Genomic DNA, 21,233 nt, shown 5'->3' on the forward strand with positions numbered 1-21,233 from the left:
GTTAACATTTTTAATTCAACATATCGATTATCTCTTGAACTTAGTGTTGCTTCTCTAATGTTTCTAGTGCATAGAAAGAAAACTTTTCTCGCGCTGATCCTGCACACATAAGCCCCCTCCTTCCCATTTCTCCAAACCGGTATTTTCCCACAAGACGCGGCGAAACCGGGTGTGACATCATCACATGCCGCGATATATCACAGGCAACAAATTTACTTTAAACAATCTTAACTTTAACTAGAAAATGATAACAAATGAATTACTAAAATGAAAATATTATAAACTAAACAAATGCCTTAAAGGCAACACAAGCCCCCTTCTCTCCCTTCCATCCACATACATGGACAGTCCTCCAGACTTTGGCTACCAGTCTTTGATTTCTGGTTTTCTGATCCACATTCAGGCCTCAGTTTTTTGTATTGATCCCTGCCCAAGCCAGTGATGGGACCCCAAGCCCAGGCCTTGCATCACTGGGTCTCCAGTCTCTACACTTCAGCTTTCAGCCATTACGCATTGACTTCTGGTTTTCTGATTGACGTTCAGGCTTCAATTTTCAAATTTCTGTATTCGCACAAGTGAATGAAGGTCTTCGCTGTCCAGGATCTACGACTCACCAACCCTCAATTGGCAGAACGGACTCAATGGGCTAAATAGCCAAACGTTGCTCCTCAAGATTCAATATTGGTTATTGTAATTCTTCAGTAAATGAGTGTAAAGGAGAACAAAATGATTTATTTCAAATCTGATGAAGCATATAAAAACACAATACACATAAAATAGAATAAATATAATTGTAAAAGCAATCCCGTAAAACACAATGTAAAAGTAAAGGTCATGAGGGGTGGTTTGAAGTGTGTTGAGGGGCTGTGGAAAGGAATGTCTTGTGTGTGTTGTGAAGGCTGAGGGTGGTGGAGTGGGTTAATTAATGGGTGGAGGTGTTGATCAGCCTGATGGCTTGAGGGAAGTAACTGATTTTGTATAAATTTCTCAATGTTTAGGATTACAAATCATGGAAAACCCTTTTTGACAAAACAAAAGATACTCTGTAGTGAATAATTATGCTGCCAGAATCAGTGATATCAAAATGAGATAAGTTTTGTTTCATAACACAATGTTTTAGTCTTTGCATTATACTCCGGAAACAAGGTTGGTAGTAATTTGGTGATTTAATTGTCTATTCAGTTTGTTCCTGTTTACAGTTACAGAGTGTGGCATGTAAAAATTTATTAACAATGAATCATAGTTATACACGCAGAAATGGACCCTCAATCTTCTCCAGGCTCCACATCAACTATATAGCAATCCCATTTACTGACACTAGGTTCGTAGCAATCCAAATATTCATCAGATACTTTTTAAATATTAACTATACCTCCCTGTAATCCACACCTATCGCTCTTCCAACTTGGTCATTCACTGCCTGTGATGTGGCCTCTCACACTGATGAAAATAAGATTCAAGTTTTGACACACGCAAAATGCTAGAGGAGCTCAGCAGGCCAGGCAGCATCTGGAAAAGAGTAAACAATTGACATTTTGGGCTGAGACTCTCCTTCAGGACTGAGAAGGACGGGGGAGGATGACAGAATAAAAAGGTGTGGTAGGGGTCAGAGACGCTTATCCCTGCAACAGGCCAACGTGCTACAGCTGCCCATTCACCTCCTCCCTCATCTCCATTCAAGGTCGCAAACAGTCCTTCCATGTGAGGCAGCATCTCACCTGTGAATCTGCTGGAGTCGCCTATTGTGTCCAATGCGCCTGTTGCAGCTTCCTCCACATTGATGAGATCCATCATAAATTGGGGAACCGCTTCGTCAAGCACCAGAAGTAGAATTTCCCAGCAGCGAAACATTTTAACTTCGATTCCTATTCCTGTTCCAAATTGTTGTTCCATGGCCTCCTCTTGTGCCATGATGAGGCCACCCTGAGGATCGAGAGGCAACACCTTATATTTTGTCTGGTTAGCCTCCAACCTAGTGGCATGAACATCAATTTCCCATTCCGGTAGAAAAAAATTCCCTTCCCTCTCCTTCTATTCCCCACTCCTGCTTCTTACCGGTTCTCACCTGTCTATCATTTTTCCTGGGTCCCCTCCTCCTTCCCTTTTCACTGTGGTCCTCTCTTGTTTCCTATCTGATTCCTTTCTCTCCAGCTCTTTACCTTTCCTACACACCTGACTTCTAGCTATCCTCCTTCCTCTATCCCTGCCTTTTTATTCTGGCATCTTAACCCTTCCTTTCCAGTCCTGAAGAAAAGTTTTGGCCTGAAACATTCATTTCTGCAGACGTTGTCTGACCTATTGAGTTCCTCCAGCATTTTGTGGATGTTGTGCTGGAGTGTATTAATAGGTGGAGGTGTTCATCAACCTGTCTGCAGAGACCAGATGACCATTTTGCCGAGCACCTGTACTCTGTCCACAGTGGCTACCACAAGTTTCCAGCTGCATGTCATTTTAACTTTCCTTTCCACTCTGACACTGACCTGTCTGTCATCAACCTCCTCCATTACTACAGAGAGGCCAAATATAAATGACAAGAACAACTTGAAGCCATAGACTTACACAGCATAGAAGTGGGCCTTTCACCCAACTCATCCCTGCTGACCAAGATCCTTTGAATTTTTGACCATCCAACAAAGGTTGGTGGTGTTGTGGATAGTGTAGAAGATTGTTGTAGGTTACAATAGGATATTGATAGCAATCAAAGCTTGAGCGAGAAGTGGCAGATGAAGTTCAATTCTGAAAAATGTTAAGTGATGCATTTTGGAAGGTCAGACTTGAAAGCATAATACAGGATGACAGCTAATAGCAGGATTATGAGCAGTGGGGAGAGCAGAAGGATCTTAGAATCCACATCCATAAATCTCTCAACATTCTTGCACAAATTGAGAGAATGGTTAAAGTATGTAATGCGTTGGCCTTCATTATTTATTTATTTGTTTGTTGAGATACAATACAGATTAGACACTTCAAGCCATGCTGCCCAGCAACCCCTGATTTAGCCTAGCCTAATCATGGGACAATTTACAGTGAGCAATTAACTTACCAACCAGTACATCTTTGCACTGTGGGAGGAAACACACAGTCAATAGGTTTCAACAGGTATATTTAATGTCAGAGAAATGTATACAATATACATCCTAAAATTATTTTTCTTCTCAAACATCCATGAAAACAGAAGAGTGCCCAAAAGAATGAATGACAGTTAAATGCTAGAACCCCAAAGCCCTCCCACCAGACCCCCTCCCACACACAGGCAGCAGCAAAGCTACAATCCCTTCCTCCCCCACTAGCAAAGAAGCATTGGTGCTCTCCACTGAGCACTCAAGCTTGCAAAGCCTCAATAAAGATACAGGCTTGCAGTACCCACAAACCTGGTATTTGACGTACCTCTCTCTCTCTCCCCCTCATAAGTGAGAAAGAGATGTCCCCATTTCACAGTGAGAGGGGAGATATAACAAGCAACTTGCGGATTATGGTGCTAATAGTCCATTATGTCACCTTTTCTGAGCCCTATGCCCAACTCGGGTCTCTGGGTACATAGCCAGCAGCAAGCCACTCCTTCCAATCTTCTGTGTTCTCCCACAATGCATCAGTCATCAGCGGAACCAGCCTGCCTCCAGAGACGGGAAAATCTGACACCCCAAAGGCATGCTAGTTTCCTAGGCCGTGTCCTTGGCATATTGAAAACCGGCCAGTCATGAGGCCCTGAGAACAAGTCCCGTTCCTGCAAAGAACCAAAGTCAGCATGTAACTCCAGGTCAGGGTCTTCAAAACAACCTTGAAAGGGAAAAAAAGAGACATCAAAGATGGAAATAGAGTTGTTTCCGAAGATGCAAGGAAAGGAGTCACCATTAGCGTCATCATCACAAAGCTCTGCCCTTCTCACAGGAAGAATGTACAAACTCCGTATAAGCAGCAGTGGAAATAGGACCCAAGCCACTGGTACTATAAAGTGCTGTGCTAGCTAATATGCTACTGTACCACCTCAGTCAGGGAATTGAGTTTAAGAGCCTTGAGGTAATGTCGCAGCTCCATAAATGTCTGGTTAGACTATCCTTGGAGTATTGCATACAGTACATTTCTGGTCCCCTCATTATAGGAAGGATGTGGAAACTTTAGTGATGGTGCAGAGGAGATTTACCCATGTGCTGTCTGGATCAGAGAACATGTCTTATGAGGACAGGCTGAGCAAGCTAGAGCTTTTCTCATTGAAGCAAAAGATAATGAGAGGTGATTTGATACTGGTGCATAGAATTATGAAAGGCATAGACAGAATGGATAGGAGTGCGTAGTGGGAAGAGGTAATTTTTTACACAGTATTATGGATGTGTGGAACCCATTGACAGTGGTGGTGGTAAAGCTTGATACATTGGAGATACATTAAAGAGATTCTTAGACACATGGATAATAAAAAATGGAGGGCTATGTGGGAAGGAATGGCGAGATGATTCATAGACTCTTAGGAAAATATAGCACAGAAGCAGGCCATCCAGACCATCTAGTTCATGCCAAAACCATTTAAACTTCCTAATCCCATTGACCTGCACCAGAACATAGCCCTCCTGTCCAGGTAGCTATCTGAACATCTCTTAAACATTGAAATCGAACCAGCATGTACCATGTGTGCTGGCAGCTCATTCCAAACTCTCATGACCCTCTGAGTGAAGAGGTTTCCCCTCAAGTTCCCCTTAAACTGCTCAGCTTTCACCCTTCACCCATGACCTCTGGTTGTAGTCCCACCCAACCTCAGTGGAAAAAACCTGTTGGCATTTACTCTATCTACACCCCTCATAATCTTGTATACCTCTATCAAATCTCCTCTCAATCTTCTATATTCTAAAGAATAAGGTCCTAACCTATTCAATCATTCCTTATAACTCAGGTCCGCCAGACCCTGTAACATCCTTGCGAATTTTCTTTATTCTCTTTCAATCTTGTTTACGTCTTTCCTACAGGCAGGTGACCAAAACTGCATACACTACTACAAATTAGGCATCAACAACATCTTACACAATTCATCATAATATCCCATGTCCTGCACTCAATACATTGAGTTATGAAAGCCAATAGCTTTCTTTACCACCCTGTCTACCTGTGACATCACTTTCAATGAATTATGGACCTGTAGTCCCACATCACTTTGTTCTACTGCACTCCATAGTGCCCTACTGTACACCATGTAAGACTCACCCTGGTTGGTCCAGCTGAAGTGCAAAATCCCACACTTGTCTGAATTAAATTCCATCTGCCATTTTTCAGCCCATTTTTCCAGCTGATGCAGATCCCTCTGCAAGCCACAATAACCTTCTTCACTGTTCACTACACCCTTAATCTTGGTGTCATCCACAAATTTGCTGATCCAGTTAACCATATTATCATCCAGATCAATGACATAAATGACAACAACAAAGGACCCAGCACCAATCCCTGAGGCGCATCACTATACACAGGGTCTCCCATAGGGTCTGATTGCAAACACCTCTGCATCTATAATCTGTGCAAGGTCCATAAAGTAGATGTCACTTTGCCTCATTTCTGTAGACTCTGTGTCCATCTCATGAGTAAATACAGATGCAAAGAATTCATTTAAGATCATCCCCATGTGTTTTAGCTCCATGCATGGATAACCGTTCCGGTCTTCCAGAGAACCAATTTTGTCCCTTGCAATCCTTTTGTTCTTAACATATCTGGAGAACCCCTTAGGATTCTCCTTCATCTTGTCTGCTAGAGGAAATACATGCTGTCTTTTAGCCTTGATTTCTTTCTTAAGTGTTCGCTTCCATTTCTTATATTCCATAAGCGTCTCATTTGTTTCTGCTTACCTATACCTCCTTTGTTTTTCTTAAGTAGGGCCTCAAATTCTACTGAAAACTAAAGTGCCCTACACTTGTTATCTTTACTTTTATTCTGACAGGCACATTGTGCACAGTGTAATTAGTATAATGATTTTCACAAGGAAATGGGCAATTATATTTCACAGGCAAACGTGATCATTGCTGAACCCAATCCTCTGTATGGAGACACTCCATACACCCTGCAGTATGGAGGATGTGGGGAGAAGGGGCTCTACATTCATCTTACACCGAACTTCCTACTAAACGACGGTCTGGTTGAAGTTTATGGCAAAAAAGGTAAATTAACATCTTTTCAGCTTTTTTTTTTGAATCCAATGAAGCTGTGTCTAGTGGTTTCCTGTGACAACAACCTGGGAATACAAAATAGGAAGTTAATGGTTAGGGTGAAAAGCTTGTGCCGGTTGGTAAGTTAAGTGATGACATATAAACCACACTTTGTCCAGGTGGGTGTTGAGAGAATAAGAATGGAGTTGAGGGGAGGCTTGACTAGGACATGGAAAAGTGGATCAAGGATGTAGAAATACTAATGGTGCTAATCTGAGAGCCAGCGCTGTCTCACTGTCCAAATCTCCCCTTAAGAGAAATGAGACATATCACTACAGTATTTAAACATTCAGAAATGTGATTTTTAGTGACTGAAAACCCTAGCTTGCTTTAGGATAGAGTTATCTAGATTAAGCTATTTTTAGACCATGAGGCATTGGAGCAGAATTAGGCCACTCAGCCCTTCGAGTCTGTTCCACCATTCCATTATAGCTGATCATGAACCCGGATCCCACTCAACTCTATACACCTGCCTTCTCGCCATATCCTTTGATGCCCTGACCAATCAGGAAAATATCAACTTCCACCTTAAATATGTCCACAGGCTTGGCCTCTAATGCAGTCTGTGGCAGGGCATTCCACAGATTCACCGTTCTTTGGCTGAAATATTTCATCCTAGGTCACTCCTCAATTTTGAGGCTGTGCCCTCTAGTTCTGGATACCCCCACCAGAGGAAACATCGTTTCCACATCCACTCCATCTAGTCCTTTCAACATTCTGTATGCACCTCCTCTGGACTCTCTCTAATGACAACACATCCTGTCTGAGATAAGGGGCCCAAAACTGTTGACAATATTCCAAGCACAACTTGACTAGTGCCTTATAAACTTCTGCATCATCTCCTTACTAAATGCTGCCGCTATCTGTAAGGAGTTTGTAAACTTTTTCTGTGACTGATTGGGTTTCCTGCAAGCACTGTGGTTTCCTCCCACATTCCAAAGCTGTGAGGGTTTGTAGGTGAATTGTTTGCATGGGTTTGATTGGGCAGTGCAGGCTTGTTAGGCCAGAAGATGATGTTACTGTGCTATATCTGAAAATAAAATTTTAAAAAATTAATGCATTACATTGAACAAATACACTTCTTTTCCTACAGGAAGAACATTTGTTCATGAATGGGCCCACCTCCAGTGGGGTGTATTTAATGAATATGATGATCAGGAGCCCTTTTACAGATCTAGTGATGGAAGCATTGAGGCAACAGGGTGAGACAAATCAATTTTTTTTGCATATCATATTTAATTCCCCTCCATCCTTCCCCAACCAAGCTAATTTTGCACCATAAAATTTAGAATGATAGAATCATAGAATCATAGAAAGGTACTGCACAGGAAAGGGCCCTTTGGCCCATTTATTCAATGATGAACCATTGAAACTGCCTTTTCCCATCGACCTGCTTCATGACTATTGCCCTCCATACCCTTACTATCCCTGTACTGTTCCAAACTTCCGGTAAGCATTGAAATCAAGCTTGCATTGACTACTCTCTCACCATCCTTTGAGTGAAGAAGTTTCCACTCATATTTCCCTTACAGTTTTCACCTTTCTCCCTCCACCCATGATCTCTGGTTGTAAACCCACCTAACCTCAGTAGAAAAAATATGCTTGTATTTACCTTATCTCTACACCTCATAATTTTGTATACCTCTGTCAAACCTCTCTGAATATTCTATTTTCCAAGGAATAAATCAAGTGAAGTTTCATTGTAATTCAAACCATATATGGATACAGTCAAACAAGACAGGGTGCATTATAATCTGGGGAGGGAGAGGGAGAGAGAATAGTCCAAGTCTTTGAGCAATGTGTGCAAATTGATTGTACAGCTCCTGGCAATCCAGCTTGTCATTCCAGTGGTCAAACACTGGAGGGCAGCACTGACAGGCACATCAATGGTTCACCATTGACTAAATGGGTCAAAGGGCCCTTTTCTGTGCTGTACCGTCTATGATTCTATGACTCTAAATTTTATGATCAAGCATAGACAACAAGCTACACAGTCGCCAGCATTGTCTCACCTGGACTCCATTTGAGCCTCGTTGCTGGTCCCACCACCAAACCAAGTGAAACAGGGCTGTGGCATCTCACATCACCAATATCCAAATGGTCTTTCGATTGAAAGAGAAAAGTCCTAGACAGTCACTCACAGTTACACTGCACACTGCTTTTGTGCACCAACTCTGAAGTCTTTGAGCAGCAGCAGAATTACTTTCTGCACCCAGTTTAGCTCCTCCGAAACCTCTCCGGCCCATCCACTGGCTGCTCCTTCTTCCACCCGGTCACTGGCTTCTCCTTCTCCTGCCCATTTGTTGGCCTCTTTGTCTCCAAGTCCAGTGGCAGCTATTCAATCTTTCCTTATATCTCAGGCCTTCAAATTAAGCCTCACCAATGTCTTATACAACTTCAGTGTAACATCCTATCTCTTGATTTATGAAAGCTTTGTGCTAAAAGCTTCTTTACAACCCTATCAATCTGTGCCAGTACTTTTACTGAATTATGGACCTATATTCCCAGATCCCTTTGTTCTATCTACTTGTTTTATAGTTAACATTTCCCAGTACTGATATAAACTCACTGTTAAACAGGTGTCTTTCTACAATGCTGACAGACCTTCTGAGTATTTCTGGCACTGGCTAATGCATTCCAACTTTTATCTGTGCTTTTTCTGGTTTATGGACAAGAAACAATTAATTTCTGGAAGTGGCTACCATCCAAGATTTAGATTTTTTTCATGATCCATTAATATTCACAGATTATTAATTGCTGTTATTCCAGTCAAAATGTGGGATGAACTCAGCAGGTCAGGCAACATCCTTGGAGAGGAAATAGTCAATGATTCTGGCTGAAATCCTTCATCAATCCAGCTTTTCTTGAGTGTAACTTTGGATTTCCAACATCAACAGAATCTCTTGTGTTTATGTTGTAATTATGACTGTGTTGAGGTACCTAGCTGTGGAGTATAAAATGACTAAAACTTTCTATTGGATTATATATGTGTCCACATTAATAAGGCTCTTTTTATGATTGCAAACCAATTTCCTACAAAACACTTAGTGCCCGATGTAATAAAAACCAGACAATAATCTTTGTTGTTTTTTTGCTTAAGAATAACAATTTGTAATCTGGCAAATTATAGGCAGGTGAGCCACACATCAATGTTGGGGAAACTATTGGAGAGGATTCCTAGCTGTAGGATTTATTTGTATTTGGAAAACTGGTGATTTATTAAGGTAGTCAGCATGGCTTTGGGTTGAGCAGGCCAGGTCTTAAGAACTTGAATTGGTTTTTAGAGGAGGTGACAAAGATGACTGATGAGGGGAGGGCAATGAATGTAGTCTGCATGGATTTTAGTAAATCCGCAACACACAAACCAAATTGAATTGAATTGACCTTATTACTTAGATCCTTCATATACATGAGGAGTAAAAATCTTTACATTACATCTCCATCTAAATGTGCAATGTGCAATCATGGTAATTTATAATAAATAGTATGTACAGTAATATAATATAGAAATATAGTTGTGTCAGCATGAATTAATCAGTCTGATGGCCAGATGGAAGAAGCTGTCCTGGAGCCTGTTGGTCCTGGCTTTTATGCTGCAGTACGGCTTTCCAGATTGTAGCAGCTGGAACAGTCTGTGGTTGGGGTGACTCGGGTCCCCAATGATCCTTGGGCCCTTGTTACACACCTGTCTTTTTAAATGACCTGACTAGTGGAAAGTTCACATCTACAGATGTGCTGGGCTGTCCACACCACTTTCTGCAAAGTCCTGCGACTGAGGGAAGTACAGTCCCATACCAGGCAATGATGCAACCAGTCAGTCCCAATGATGTATCCCTATAGAAAGTTCTTAGGATTTGCTGACTGTGGTAGAGACAAGTTCCAAGAAAAGATCAGCATTTTGTGTGTGTGGCTCAGGAGTTTAGGAAAGCTTATGACAAAAGTCTTTCATGGTAGGCTGATCCAGAAGATTAAGACATATGGGATTCATGGATTCAAAACTGGTTTGTCCAAAAAGATAGTGATTTAGTAGCTTTTTAAGGAGGTGACAAAGATGATTGGTGATGGTAGGGCAATAAATTCCACCTATGTGGACTAGAAATTTCAATGATTGGAAGTCTGTGGGCTCAGTGCTGGGACCTCTGTCATTTACGATCTAAATAAATGGCTTGGATCTCCATTAATGAATAATCTCTGTTAAGGTTCCAGCAATCTCTTTTCTTTCCTCTGTCAAAAATCTGGAATAGATCCCTTCCCTGGGGATTTATCCATCTTAATGTTGTTTAGAGACCTAACACCATATGATATGATATGAACCTGCTCTAGAATATAAACATACCCTGCACTGATCTTACTATCATCCATGTCCTTCTCCTTTTTGGATACCATCAAAGTATTCATTTAATACCTCACCCACTTCCTCTGGCTCTTGGCACAATTTTTCTCCTGTTTCCTTGAATGTTTCTACCTTCTACCATATGGGAAGTTATGTTACTGCTGTATAAATGCTGGGATAGGTCAATTTGGGAATATTGTGTGCTGTTCTGGTCACCACACAAAGGAAGGTTTTGTAAAGGGTATAGAAGACGTTAGCTGGGATGTTCCCTGAATCAACCATAAGTTGGATAATTTGGATTATTTTATCTGGAGTTAACCAGATAGAAGTATATAAAACTATGAGATGCACAGACAGGTTACACAAGAGATCCTGCAAATGGTTGATATCTGGATGCACATAAAATGCTGGAGGATCTCAGCAGTTCAGGCAGCATCTGTGCAGAAAAGTAAACAGTTTATATTTCAGGCCTTCGTTGCCACAGACAGCTGTGGAGGCACTGGGTGTATTTAAAGTAGAAGTTGATAAGTTCTTGTTTCAAAATCGGGCAATTGGAATCACAAACATAAGAAAATCTGAAGCTGCTGGAAATCCAAAGCAACACGCACAACATAATTCAGGAACTCTGGCAGCATCTATGGAAAGGAGTGAACAGTTGACGTTTTGGGACCAAAAGTTTGACTGTTCACTTTTTTCCATAAGTGCTACCTGGCTTGCTGAGTTCCACCAACATTTATGTGTGTTGCCATGAAATTAGAATGTCCCTTTAGAACGGAGATATATAGGAATCTCTTTAGCCAGAGGGTGGTGAATCTGTGGAATTCATTACCACATGCACCTGTGAAAGTAAAGTCATTGGGTATATTTAAGATTGAGGTTGATAAATTTCTCAATTAGTCAGAGCATCTAAAGTTACGGGGTGAAAGCAGGAGAATGGGTTGAGAAGGATAATAAATAAGTCAGGATAGAATACTGGAGCAAGCTTGATGGACCACATGACCTAATTCTGCCCCTATGTTTTGTGGTCCTATCATCTTATGGGACAGCTTTATTGAACATGATGAAGCATCTAGGCTCAAAACACCAACTGTTTAAATTCCTTCATAGATGCTGCCTGACCTGCTGAGTTCCTGAAACATTTTGTGTGTGTGTTGCATAAATAAGGTAGATTGGTCAGTCTTTCCCCAGGGTGAAAAAGAGCACAGATGTAAGGTTAGAGGGAGCAAGTTTAAAGGAAATACACGAATTAAGATTTTTTACAAAGAGAATGGTGGGTGTGAGGAATACTCTGCTGGGAAACTGATAGAAGCAGATACAATAGTGATCTTGGAGAGGCATTTGGACAGGTGGGCATTGGAGGGGGTACAGATCATGTGCAGACAGATGGGATTTGTTTAATTTGGCATCATGTTTGGCAGTGACAATGTGGGCTGAAGTGTCTGTTCCTGGGCTGAGCTCTTCTGTGTTCTATGTATACCTTCCACCAGAGCGAAATTCCAATTCTCAGCCTCTTCTAATAAAGCTGGCACACAATTACTCAATAATGATAGAACCATCACTCAGAAACAAATCTGATTTATTTTTGTCACTGGTCTTTCAGGTGTTCAAAGTTGATAAAAGGAGTTATTAAAGGTTGCAGTGGTGGTGAGTGTTCAGACTGTACCAATAATAAAAAGGCAGGATTTCCAGGTCGGAATTGTACATTTTATCCAGAGAAGAACCAGGATGCATCATCTTCAATAATGTATAATCAAGGATTGAAGAATGTAAGTGGAGTCACCGGACTGCTTTCCTGACTGACGATGAACTTTTCTACCTGCAGCTCATTGTATTATTTACAGTTGATCACTGCAGAGCATCATCAATGCAATGTCCCAGGCCAGCCTGAATTCTGCTGCTTCAGAATCAGGTTTATATCAGGAATATGCAAGCTCCTTAAAGACAGCAGCAGGATCTGAACCTGTGTCACTGGCACGGTAATAAATTACACTAACTGCTACGCAACATTGCCAATCTATTTTTTTGCTAGTATGCTCCAATCCAGGCAATATCCTTATTCACTACAGAGTATCTTTTGCTTTGTCAAAGAGGATTTTCCATGACTCATAATCCTTAACATTTTGGGAAAACTGATCAGACCTTAAGGCATAGGAGTAGAATTTGGCCATTTGATCTATTGACTTTGCTCTGCAATTTAATTATAGCTGATATTTTTCTCCCTCAACCTCATTCTCCTGCCTTCTCCCTATAACCTTTGATGCCTTTACTAATTAAATACCTAACAATCAAATACCTGTAGATACACCCAGTGTTCAATATGTACAGTTCAGATGGGAACAAATGGGATCAGTGTAGAAGGGCAAAAAACTCTGCATTGACACAATAGTTCATAGGGCACATTTTTGTCTTTGATCAGATAACCTGTTGTTTGTGATGTTGATTAAAGGATAACTATCAGGTATAAAATGGGAATAATCCCCCAGCTACTCTTTGATATAGCTCTCAGAGATCAGTTGTAACTTTCAGTTGAGGACCTGCTTTTAGCTACTCAGCTCTTTAACATATTTTTTTTCTAGGTTGAATTCTGTACTGACAAGACCCACAATACAGAAGCACCCAACATGCAGAACAGAATGTGCGATTACAGGAGCACTTGGGATGTGATTAGCCAGTCGGAAGATTTCAGAAACATTTCTTCGCCCTACACTGGTTCACGCAACCTGACATTCACATTTCTACAGGCCAAGGACCGTGTGATTTGCTTAGTCCTTGACGTTTCAGCAAGCATGAATACAGTAAGGTCTTTTATGATCAGGCCATTCAATGAATTGTGTAGATAGGGTAATGAGAGTGGTATTGCAAATGCATGCTGATATTTATATATTTATGCATATTTTATTTCATTCCCATCTTTTAACCTCTAACTGCATTAGCACTCTTATTTATATATAATTCTTTATTTTATATAATTCTTTAGTTGTTATCATTGTTGAATGTTGTTTTTTGTTGCATTTTGTGCCCTGAGCAACACACCACAGCAAACTCCCAAGATATGTAAATGTATATTTGGCGATTAAAGTTCAACCTTGATCCTTGAAGAGGCCTCAGAGTGGGAACTGTGCAATTTTTTGTCTATAATATTCCATTTTCTTTTACTGTATGTGTGTAGAAACAAAATATGGTCACCATTTGTTTCAAATTTATGCAAAATGTTTAAGTGGGTTTAACATTCATTCAGTGATGGGGTGAGCTTTTGGCTGATGTGTGTAACTGATCAGTTGGACAGCTTTACCATCTTATTACCTGAGAGTCCTGCCCTTAATTTCCTCAAATCTACAATCCTTGGTACCACTCAGAGAAACCACGGAACACTAACCTTAATACATGGGCAATCCCTTGGACCCAAACATTCAGTGAGGTTTTATAATCAAATGGTTAGACAATGGTAGAATAGAGTTGTGGAAACAAACAATTTTTCTTCTGTTTAACCAGCTGTGAATAACAGAGACTCAAAGCGACTACATACTTAGGACAGTGTCACAACCTTTATTATGCTGAGGACACATTTTTTAGACAATCCAAACAGCTACAAAGATTAATTTTTCCAACCTGATCCCTCAACTGGAAACTGAGATTCTTGGGTAAAATGAACAGTGTAAAATGAACAGTAAAATGAACACTTGGGTAAGTGGCACATAAGGGGAAATTGGGGAAGGTAATTCGTAAGGGAGAGGACTCAAACATGATTCTACTGGGCACTGCCATACTGGGCTGGAGACCTAATGAGATTGCTAATGAGGCTATTTGGTCACTGCCTACCACTGCAAGTGCTAGCATCGCACATAGCATGAAGTTCAAAAATGATTTTATTATTTAAATCACTATCTCCTGCAAAACCCCAGTTGAGAAATCCTGCTGTAGAAGAATCACAAAGACTTGCTTCATTTCCCCCAGCTATGTGCTCCTTTCTCCTGGTAGCCTCAGCTTTGAAAGCAGTTTATAAAATGATTCTTCTTCCCACAATTATTGTCGGACTTTCCATAGGCAGGTTACAGCTTTGGAATATGACTACCTCACATTTGCTGCATTTGTAGTCTGAGCCTTCCTCTTTGCTTTGATGTTGTTTTGGGAAATGCTTTGTGCACTGCTCCTCTGTTTTCACATAACACACTGAATTGAATTGACTTTATTTCTTACATCCTTCACATACATGGAGTAAAAATCTTTGTCTCCCTCTGAATGTGCAATGTGCAATTTATAGTAATTTGTAATAAATAGTATAAACAAAAATACAGTCAATAGAGCATAGAAATACAGTTGTGTCAGTGTGAATTAATCAGTCTGATGGCCTGATGAAAAGAGCGTCCTGGAGCCTGTTGCACCTGGCTTTAATGCTATGGTACCATTTCCTTGATGATAGGAGCTGGAAAAGTTTGTGGTTGGGGTACCTCAGGTCCCCAATAATCCTTTGGGCCCTTCTTAAGCAGCTATCTCTGTAAATGTCCCGAATAGTGGGAAGTTCACATCCACAGGTGTGCTACTCTCTGCAGAGTCCTGCGGTTGAGGGAAGTACAGTTCCCATACCAGGCAGTGATGCAGCCAGTCAGGATGCTCTTAATTCTGTCCCTGTAGAAAGTCCCAAGGATTTGGGGTCTCATGCCTAACTACTTCTTGAAAACAGACTACAGGGAATTAGGAAGGAAGTTGAGAAGTAGGACTGCAAAGGTAGTAATCTCAGGATTACTGCCTATGCCACGTGACAGTGAAAATAGTAATAGAATGAGGTGGGGAATAAATGTGTGGCTGATGGATTGGAGCAAGGAGCAGGGATTCAGATTTCTGGATCATTGTTTTTTACTCAGTGTTGAGTGCGTGGAATGGGCTGCTGGCAACGGTGGTGGAGGCAGATACGATAGTGTCTTTTAAGAGACTTTTGGATAGGTACATGGAGATTAGAAAAATAGAGGAATATGGGTAACCTTACTAATTTCTAAGGTAGGGAGATGTTCGGCACAACTTTGTGGCTGTAGGTTTTCTATGTTTATTTTTCTTCAACCATCTAAGGTGAAAGTGGCATTGTTATGCTTTTTTCACCACACAGCTGGCATTTAGTTCAGTTCAGTTCAGTTTCAGTTTATTGCCTTTTAGAAACCACAAATGCAATGCAGCTAAAAAATGAGACAATGTTCTTCAGAACGCTATCACAAAAGCACACAACAAAACAGACTATACCAGAAAATCCACAAAACATTTGGCAATCCCCAAATCCAGAGTCCGGAGAGGCTGCTGCATATTAATATCATGCTACCATCTTAGCACGTTCCCCGGGAAGGAGCTCCAAACCCACCAGACAAAACAAGACTACCCAGACACAGCAAGTCAAGAGACCAACTCTACCACCCAGCAAACCAAAAACTAAAGCTACAAGACCTACACAAAACCATATAGTTACATATAGCTATTCTTAACATATAGTTACAACAGTGCAGACAATACCATAATTGATAAAAAACAGACCATAGGCATAGTAAAAATAGTCCAAACATGTTAAAAGACTATAAGTTTGAAAGAAACCACCACACATTTTCCACAAGTCTTCAGGGTCCCGATAGACTTGTCATCCCACGCAAGTGGCAGAAGGGCGTACCCCTGCTATGGACTTCCATGGTGCCGGACTCAGCCTCACAGACAAAGCACACAATGAAAACTCTGTTGGACCCAGCCTCGCAGATGCAGCACACGGTGAAAGCACCCCGACCACAGCGGACTCCAAGTCCTTTGAACCTCCGAGCCTCTGGCCATCTCCTCCGGCACAGCCTCTCTGAGCACCATCCTCTGCTGAGCGCACTATAAGGCCCCAGTCAACGGCCACCGGCCATGCAACCCTGAGGACTGGGGGCCTGTTCTTCTCAGCAGAGACCCGGACCCGGCTGCAGCAACAAAGAAGGCTTTCCAGAGAGATTTCCAGATGTTCCTCTGTGCTCCCACATCCATTTTTTATCCAATTAGGATTGTGCATGGCACCCCGCTTAACAAATAACAGATATCAGCTCCGGAGTGGCTGTTGCAAACTGTGTTGCACAACCATCTTTACAGACTACATGTTGTCCTTGGTGATGTGTATACCAAGGAACTTAAAGCTGTTCACTGTCTCAACCCCAGATCCATTGATGTCAATGGGGGTGAGACTGTCTCCGTTCCTCCTGTAGTCCACAAGCAGCTCCTTTGTTTTTGCGATATTGAGGGAGAGGTTGTTTTTTTGACACCACTGTTGTGTCAACTCTGTGCAGCTCCTCAAAATATTCTCCCTCTAACTACTGAGTTTCTCAAATCGCAAAATTCACAGGATTTACTCTATGTGAAGCTCAGTTAAGTATTGATCAAAGTAACACCTTGTTTCTAGTCACAGGGGAAAAGAAAAACATATCTCTCAAATGTGATGATCCTCAAATTCTGTTATCAGAGTGACCAACGTAAAAGTTGTCTCATCAATTTGAAAGTTGTTATAGATGTCCCAAAGCACCTTCATCAATTTCACACAGAAAAATAGACACTCTCAAATTTTCATCAGTTTCTCTCAGCAGCTAAATATATATTTAAACACTCTTTGAGGCATTGGCAATTATCAGTTAGATTGCCAATAAACTGCATAGGTGTGGGAGGACTTAGCTTTTCCATGATGGGAACTCTAGCTCTCTCAACAGAATTTCTCTCAGTGAATATGGCGACTGATGAACTTTGTAAAAATGTGTTTTCTTGCCTCATTGGCTAGCTTCTCTCTGTCACTTGCTGCACCTTTGTACTCTGTTTCTTTCTCAGTTTCACACAGTATTCATTTACTCTCTGTGATTAGTATGTTGACTTCTGACAGTATGTTATGTTTGTTCTTAATAGAGACAAACGGTGTGTGTTTACATTAGAACATTTTATTACTGTGCACATGCAACCACGGTCACCATTGTCGCCTCCATTTCCAAGTGAAACACTTGTTTTGGCTACTGGGACTTTAAGTTCTTTATTATGCACATATAATAACATATGTGCCTCTTGTGTGATGAGAGAGATCAGAGAACAGTCAGGTGACACTGAAGGCAATTTCTGCAGCAAGTGTTTACCAGCTGTAGCTTCTCTCAGATTGTATGGATAGTTGGAGCAGCAGTTGGATCAGAGAGGAGAGTGCAGGAGGCAAAGACTATTATAGTTAGCATTTCCAGGAGATGGTCAGACCAAAAGTTCAGCCATAAACTGGAGAACAAGGTTCTCCTTGGACCATGGTCTAATCCGAAATACAATGTGATGCACCTGGCATCATTTAATGTATATACAGTCTATGCATAAAAGCTAATTATATGTATATGCAGACATATTCAACATACTGTTTTACATTCATATTTATAGTCTATTTAGTGCTGCCTCAGACCCAGAGTACCAATCATTTTGTTCTCTTTTATGCTCATTTACTGATGATTGACAATAAACAACCTTGAATTGAATTGCATTGGACAATTTTTGAAGGTTTAGTTACACACGGTAGTAGGAACATTGAAAACGGCACTGAATGAACAAGAATATAGAACATAGAAATTTACAGCACATTACAGGCCCTTTCACACACAATGTTGTGCCAACCATGTAACCTACTCTAGAAACTGCCTAGAATTTCCCTAGTGCATAGTCCTCTAACTTTCTGAGCTCCATGTATCTATTGAGAGGCCCTTAAAAGACCCTATTGTATCTGTTTCCACCATTGCCGCCGGCAGTGCATTCCACGCACCCACCACTCTCTGTGTGAAAAACTTACCCCTGACATCCCCTGGGTGCCTATTTCCAAGCATCTTAAAACTATGTCCCCTCATGTTAGCCATTTCAGCCCTGGGAAAAAGCATCTGGCTATCCACAATTAATGCCTCTCATCATCTTATACACCTCTATCACGTCACCTCTCTGGGGATATTGAGCCCCATATTACCAAATGTGCTGGTAAATGTGCTGGTCACTTGCTCATCCAGGAATGTGGGGCTGAATTGCAACAACAGCTTGATTCCAGCAAAATGGTCGCAGCTTCATGGTTTGCATCTAATGGCATTAAGATTTGGTTGTATCCAGCACTGTCTGGTCCATTAAACGGGTCTGAGATCAATCTTACATCATACTTTGTGCTTTATGTTGGTGAACAGGGGAAACGCATTGTCAGGCTTCGACAAGCTGCTGAGATATTCTTGCTGCAAGTCATTGAAAATGGATCACAAGTTGGAATTGTCACTTTTAACGATAAAGCCAACACTATAGCACAATTAAAAAAGATTGATGATAGTAGTAGTGCGAGGAAGGATCTTGTACGGCTGCTACCAACATCAGCTGACGGGGGAACATGTATTTGTGAAGGGGTTCAATCTGGCTTTCAGGTAGGTCTGGAAAACTTCATTAACACATTCCTTTCAGGGATTACATTTTACTCAACTTGTTGACAACTCATTGTCTTGCAGGTACTTCGTGGTGATGATGGATATACAAGTGGTGATGAAATTATTTTACTTACGGACGGAGAGGACGACAGTATTAGCAGTTGCTTCACAGAGGTGGAAAAAAGTAGAGCCATGATCCACACAATCGCTTTCGGGTCAAGTGCAGAGAAGGATCTAGAGCAGTTCTCAATGAAGACAGGTAACCAGTACCAGACAGTCAGATAGGTAGCAACTAGAAGAGCAGTGTGAGAACATTTTTGGAGAGGGTGCAGAAATTCACCAGGATGTTGCCTGGGTTGGAGATCTTCACCAATGAGGAGGGAAGACACAATTGAGGTAATACATCCTATTTTGAAACCCCGTCCATTTTGTAATGAAGACGAATAAGCTACTTTAAAGATTATCTTTATTTGACAGATGTACATCAAAACTTGCAGGGAAATGCACTGTTTTCATCAACTTTGAACTCAGTCTAAGTGGTAAAATGGTTGGCACAACATTGTGGGCCAAAGGGCTTGAACTGTCTTGTAGTGTTCTCCGTTCTGGGGGCCAGCCTGCAAGACTCACCAGCATAGCAACACCACAGGTTGTTTACCCAAACCCATACTTCTTTGGAAGATAGAAAGAAACCAGAGCACTTGGAGCAAGCCCGTGTAGTCACAGGAAGAATGAGAAAACCCCTTACAGACAGCTGCAGGAATTGAACTCGAATCTTACAGCTGGGACTGTCAAGGGTTGCCTTTCTAATGACCTACTGCACTTTGGTGATTCCTGTCTAGCTGTCTAGTTATATCCCTGAAGCTGAATAGACTCATCTATTCTGACTCTCAGTCTTCTCTGCAATACCTCATCTTCATCATGGTAGCATGCTTCCCCCTAAAGGTCTTGCTATATCCATACAAATCTACAGAATGTTGGACATTGTCACCACCAGAGTTGAAATAAAGCTCAATCTATTTTGTAGTTATTTCCAGCTTTTTGAACACAGAGGTGTCTAATATTCTTGCGGGTAGGTTTGTTGGAGCTGTAATGGAGGGCCTAAGCTACTTAGACAGTGAGATTAGCTAGCCAGTGGTGCACTAGCATCAGCTTCAGACTTTGAGATGACTGGTCCTAGCTCCTTGCACACTTTCCAACGGTGCTGGGTTGAGCATCAAGCAAGAAACTCAGCCTCGTAAAAAAAAAGACAGATAAAATGCTAAAGGTTGCTGCCTGACAGAGAGAGGGATAACTAACAATGAGCTGGAAGCCAGAATAATAGGTCAGAGGATGGAGCAATTGATGTAAAGGTAAATTTACTGTGTAGATAGACTGTGAGGATGAACAGGCAATGGATAGAGCATAATTGCAGTTTGTTGGATGGGTTGAGATGTGTCTATTTTAATGCAAGAAGTATGAGAAAAAGGGTGATAAGTTTTTAACATGGGACAGTATATGGAACTATAACATTATAACCATCACAGAAGTATGGCTGTCACAGAGGCTGGAATGGCTAATGGATGTTCTGGGGTTTAAATCTTTCAGATGGACAGCGAGGGAGGTAAAAAGGTGGCGTTGCTAATCAGTGATAGTATCACAGTGGCAGAAAGCAATGCTATTGTGAAAGGATAGTCTACTGAGTCAGCACAGGTGCAAATCAGAAACAAGAATGGAGCAATCACTTTGTTGGGAGCATTCAAAAGACCCCCCAATAGCAGCAACAGGTTGGCAGGAAGATTTTGGAAAGGTGCAAAAGAACAGAGCTGGTGTTATGGGTGACTTCAACTTTCCTACTATTGATTGGCACCTCCTAAGTGTAAAAAGTTTTGATAGGGCAAAATTTGTTCGGTACATTCAAAAGAGATTACTGACACAAAATGTAGACAGGCTGACTAGAGGAGAGGCCATACTAGATCTGGTACTAGTAATGAACCTGGTCAGGTGACAGATCTCTTGGCAGGGGAGAATTTCAGAGCCCTTTGAGCTGCACCACAACTAAATCTCCTCATTTAACTCTAGCCTAATCATGGGACAATTTACAATGATCAATTAACCTACCAACCAATACATCTTTGGACTGTGGGAGAAAATGGCAGCACCTGGAGGAAACTCACTCTGAAACATGGAAAATGTATAAAGTAATTACAGGCAATACTAGGAGCACTTGCATGGGGTTTTGGATAGGTTTGTCCCATTGAGGCAGGGTAAGGTTAGTAAGTTGAAGAAACCATGGTTAACAAAAGATGTGGAACATTGAGTCAAGAGGAAGAAAGAAGC

The 21,233-nt window shown here is 41.4% G+C and overlaps 1 protein-coding gene across 3 annotated transcripts in view; it reads left to right on the forward strand.

Moving 5' to 3' along the window:
* Window positions 1-21,233, forward strand: part of LOC132401711 (calcium-activated chloride channel regulator 1-like) — a 67,582-nt gene that overhangs the window by 24,438 nt on the left and 21,911 nt on the right. For all 3 annotated transcript variants that reach the window (XM_059983819.1, XM_059983818.1, XM_059983820.1), the window contains 6 exons: window positions 5,981-6,131; window positions 7,273-7,381; window positions 12,113-12,278; window positions 13,089-13,307; window positions 18,690-18,917; window positions 18,999-19,176. In XM_059983819.1, the coding sequence (XP_059839802.1) occupies window positions 5,981-6,131; window positions 7,273-7,381; window positions 12,113-12,278; window positions 13,089-13,307; window positions 18,690-18,917; window positions 18,999-19,176 (1,051 nt within the window). The remainder of the gene's footprint in view (window positions 1-5,980; window positions 6,132-7,272; window positions 7,382-12,112; window positions 12,279-13,088; window positions 13,308-18,689; window positions 18,918-18,998; window positions 19,177-21,233) is intronic.

The sequence above is a fragment of the Hypanus sabinus genome, chromosome 11, assembly GCF_030144855.1.
Source record: "Hypanus sabinus isolate sHypSab1 chromosome 11, sHypSab1.hap1, whole genome shotgun sequence".
In the NCBI taxonomy this organism is placed as follows: domain Eukaryota; kingdom Metazoa; phylum Chordata; class Chondrichthyes; order Myliobatiformes; family Dasyatidae; genus Hypanus; species Hypanus sabinus.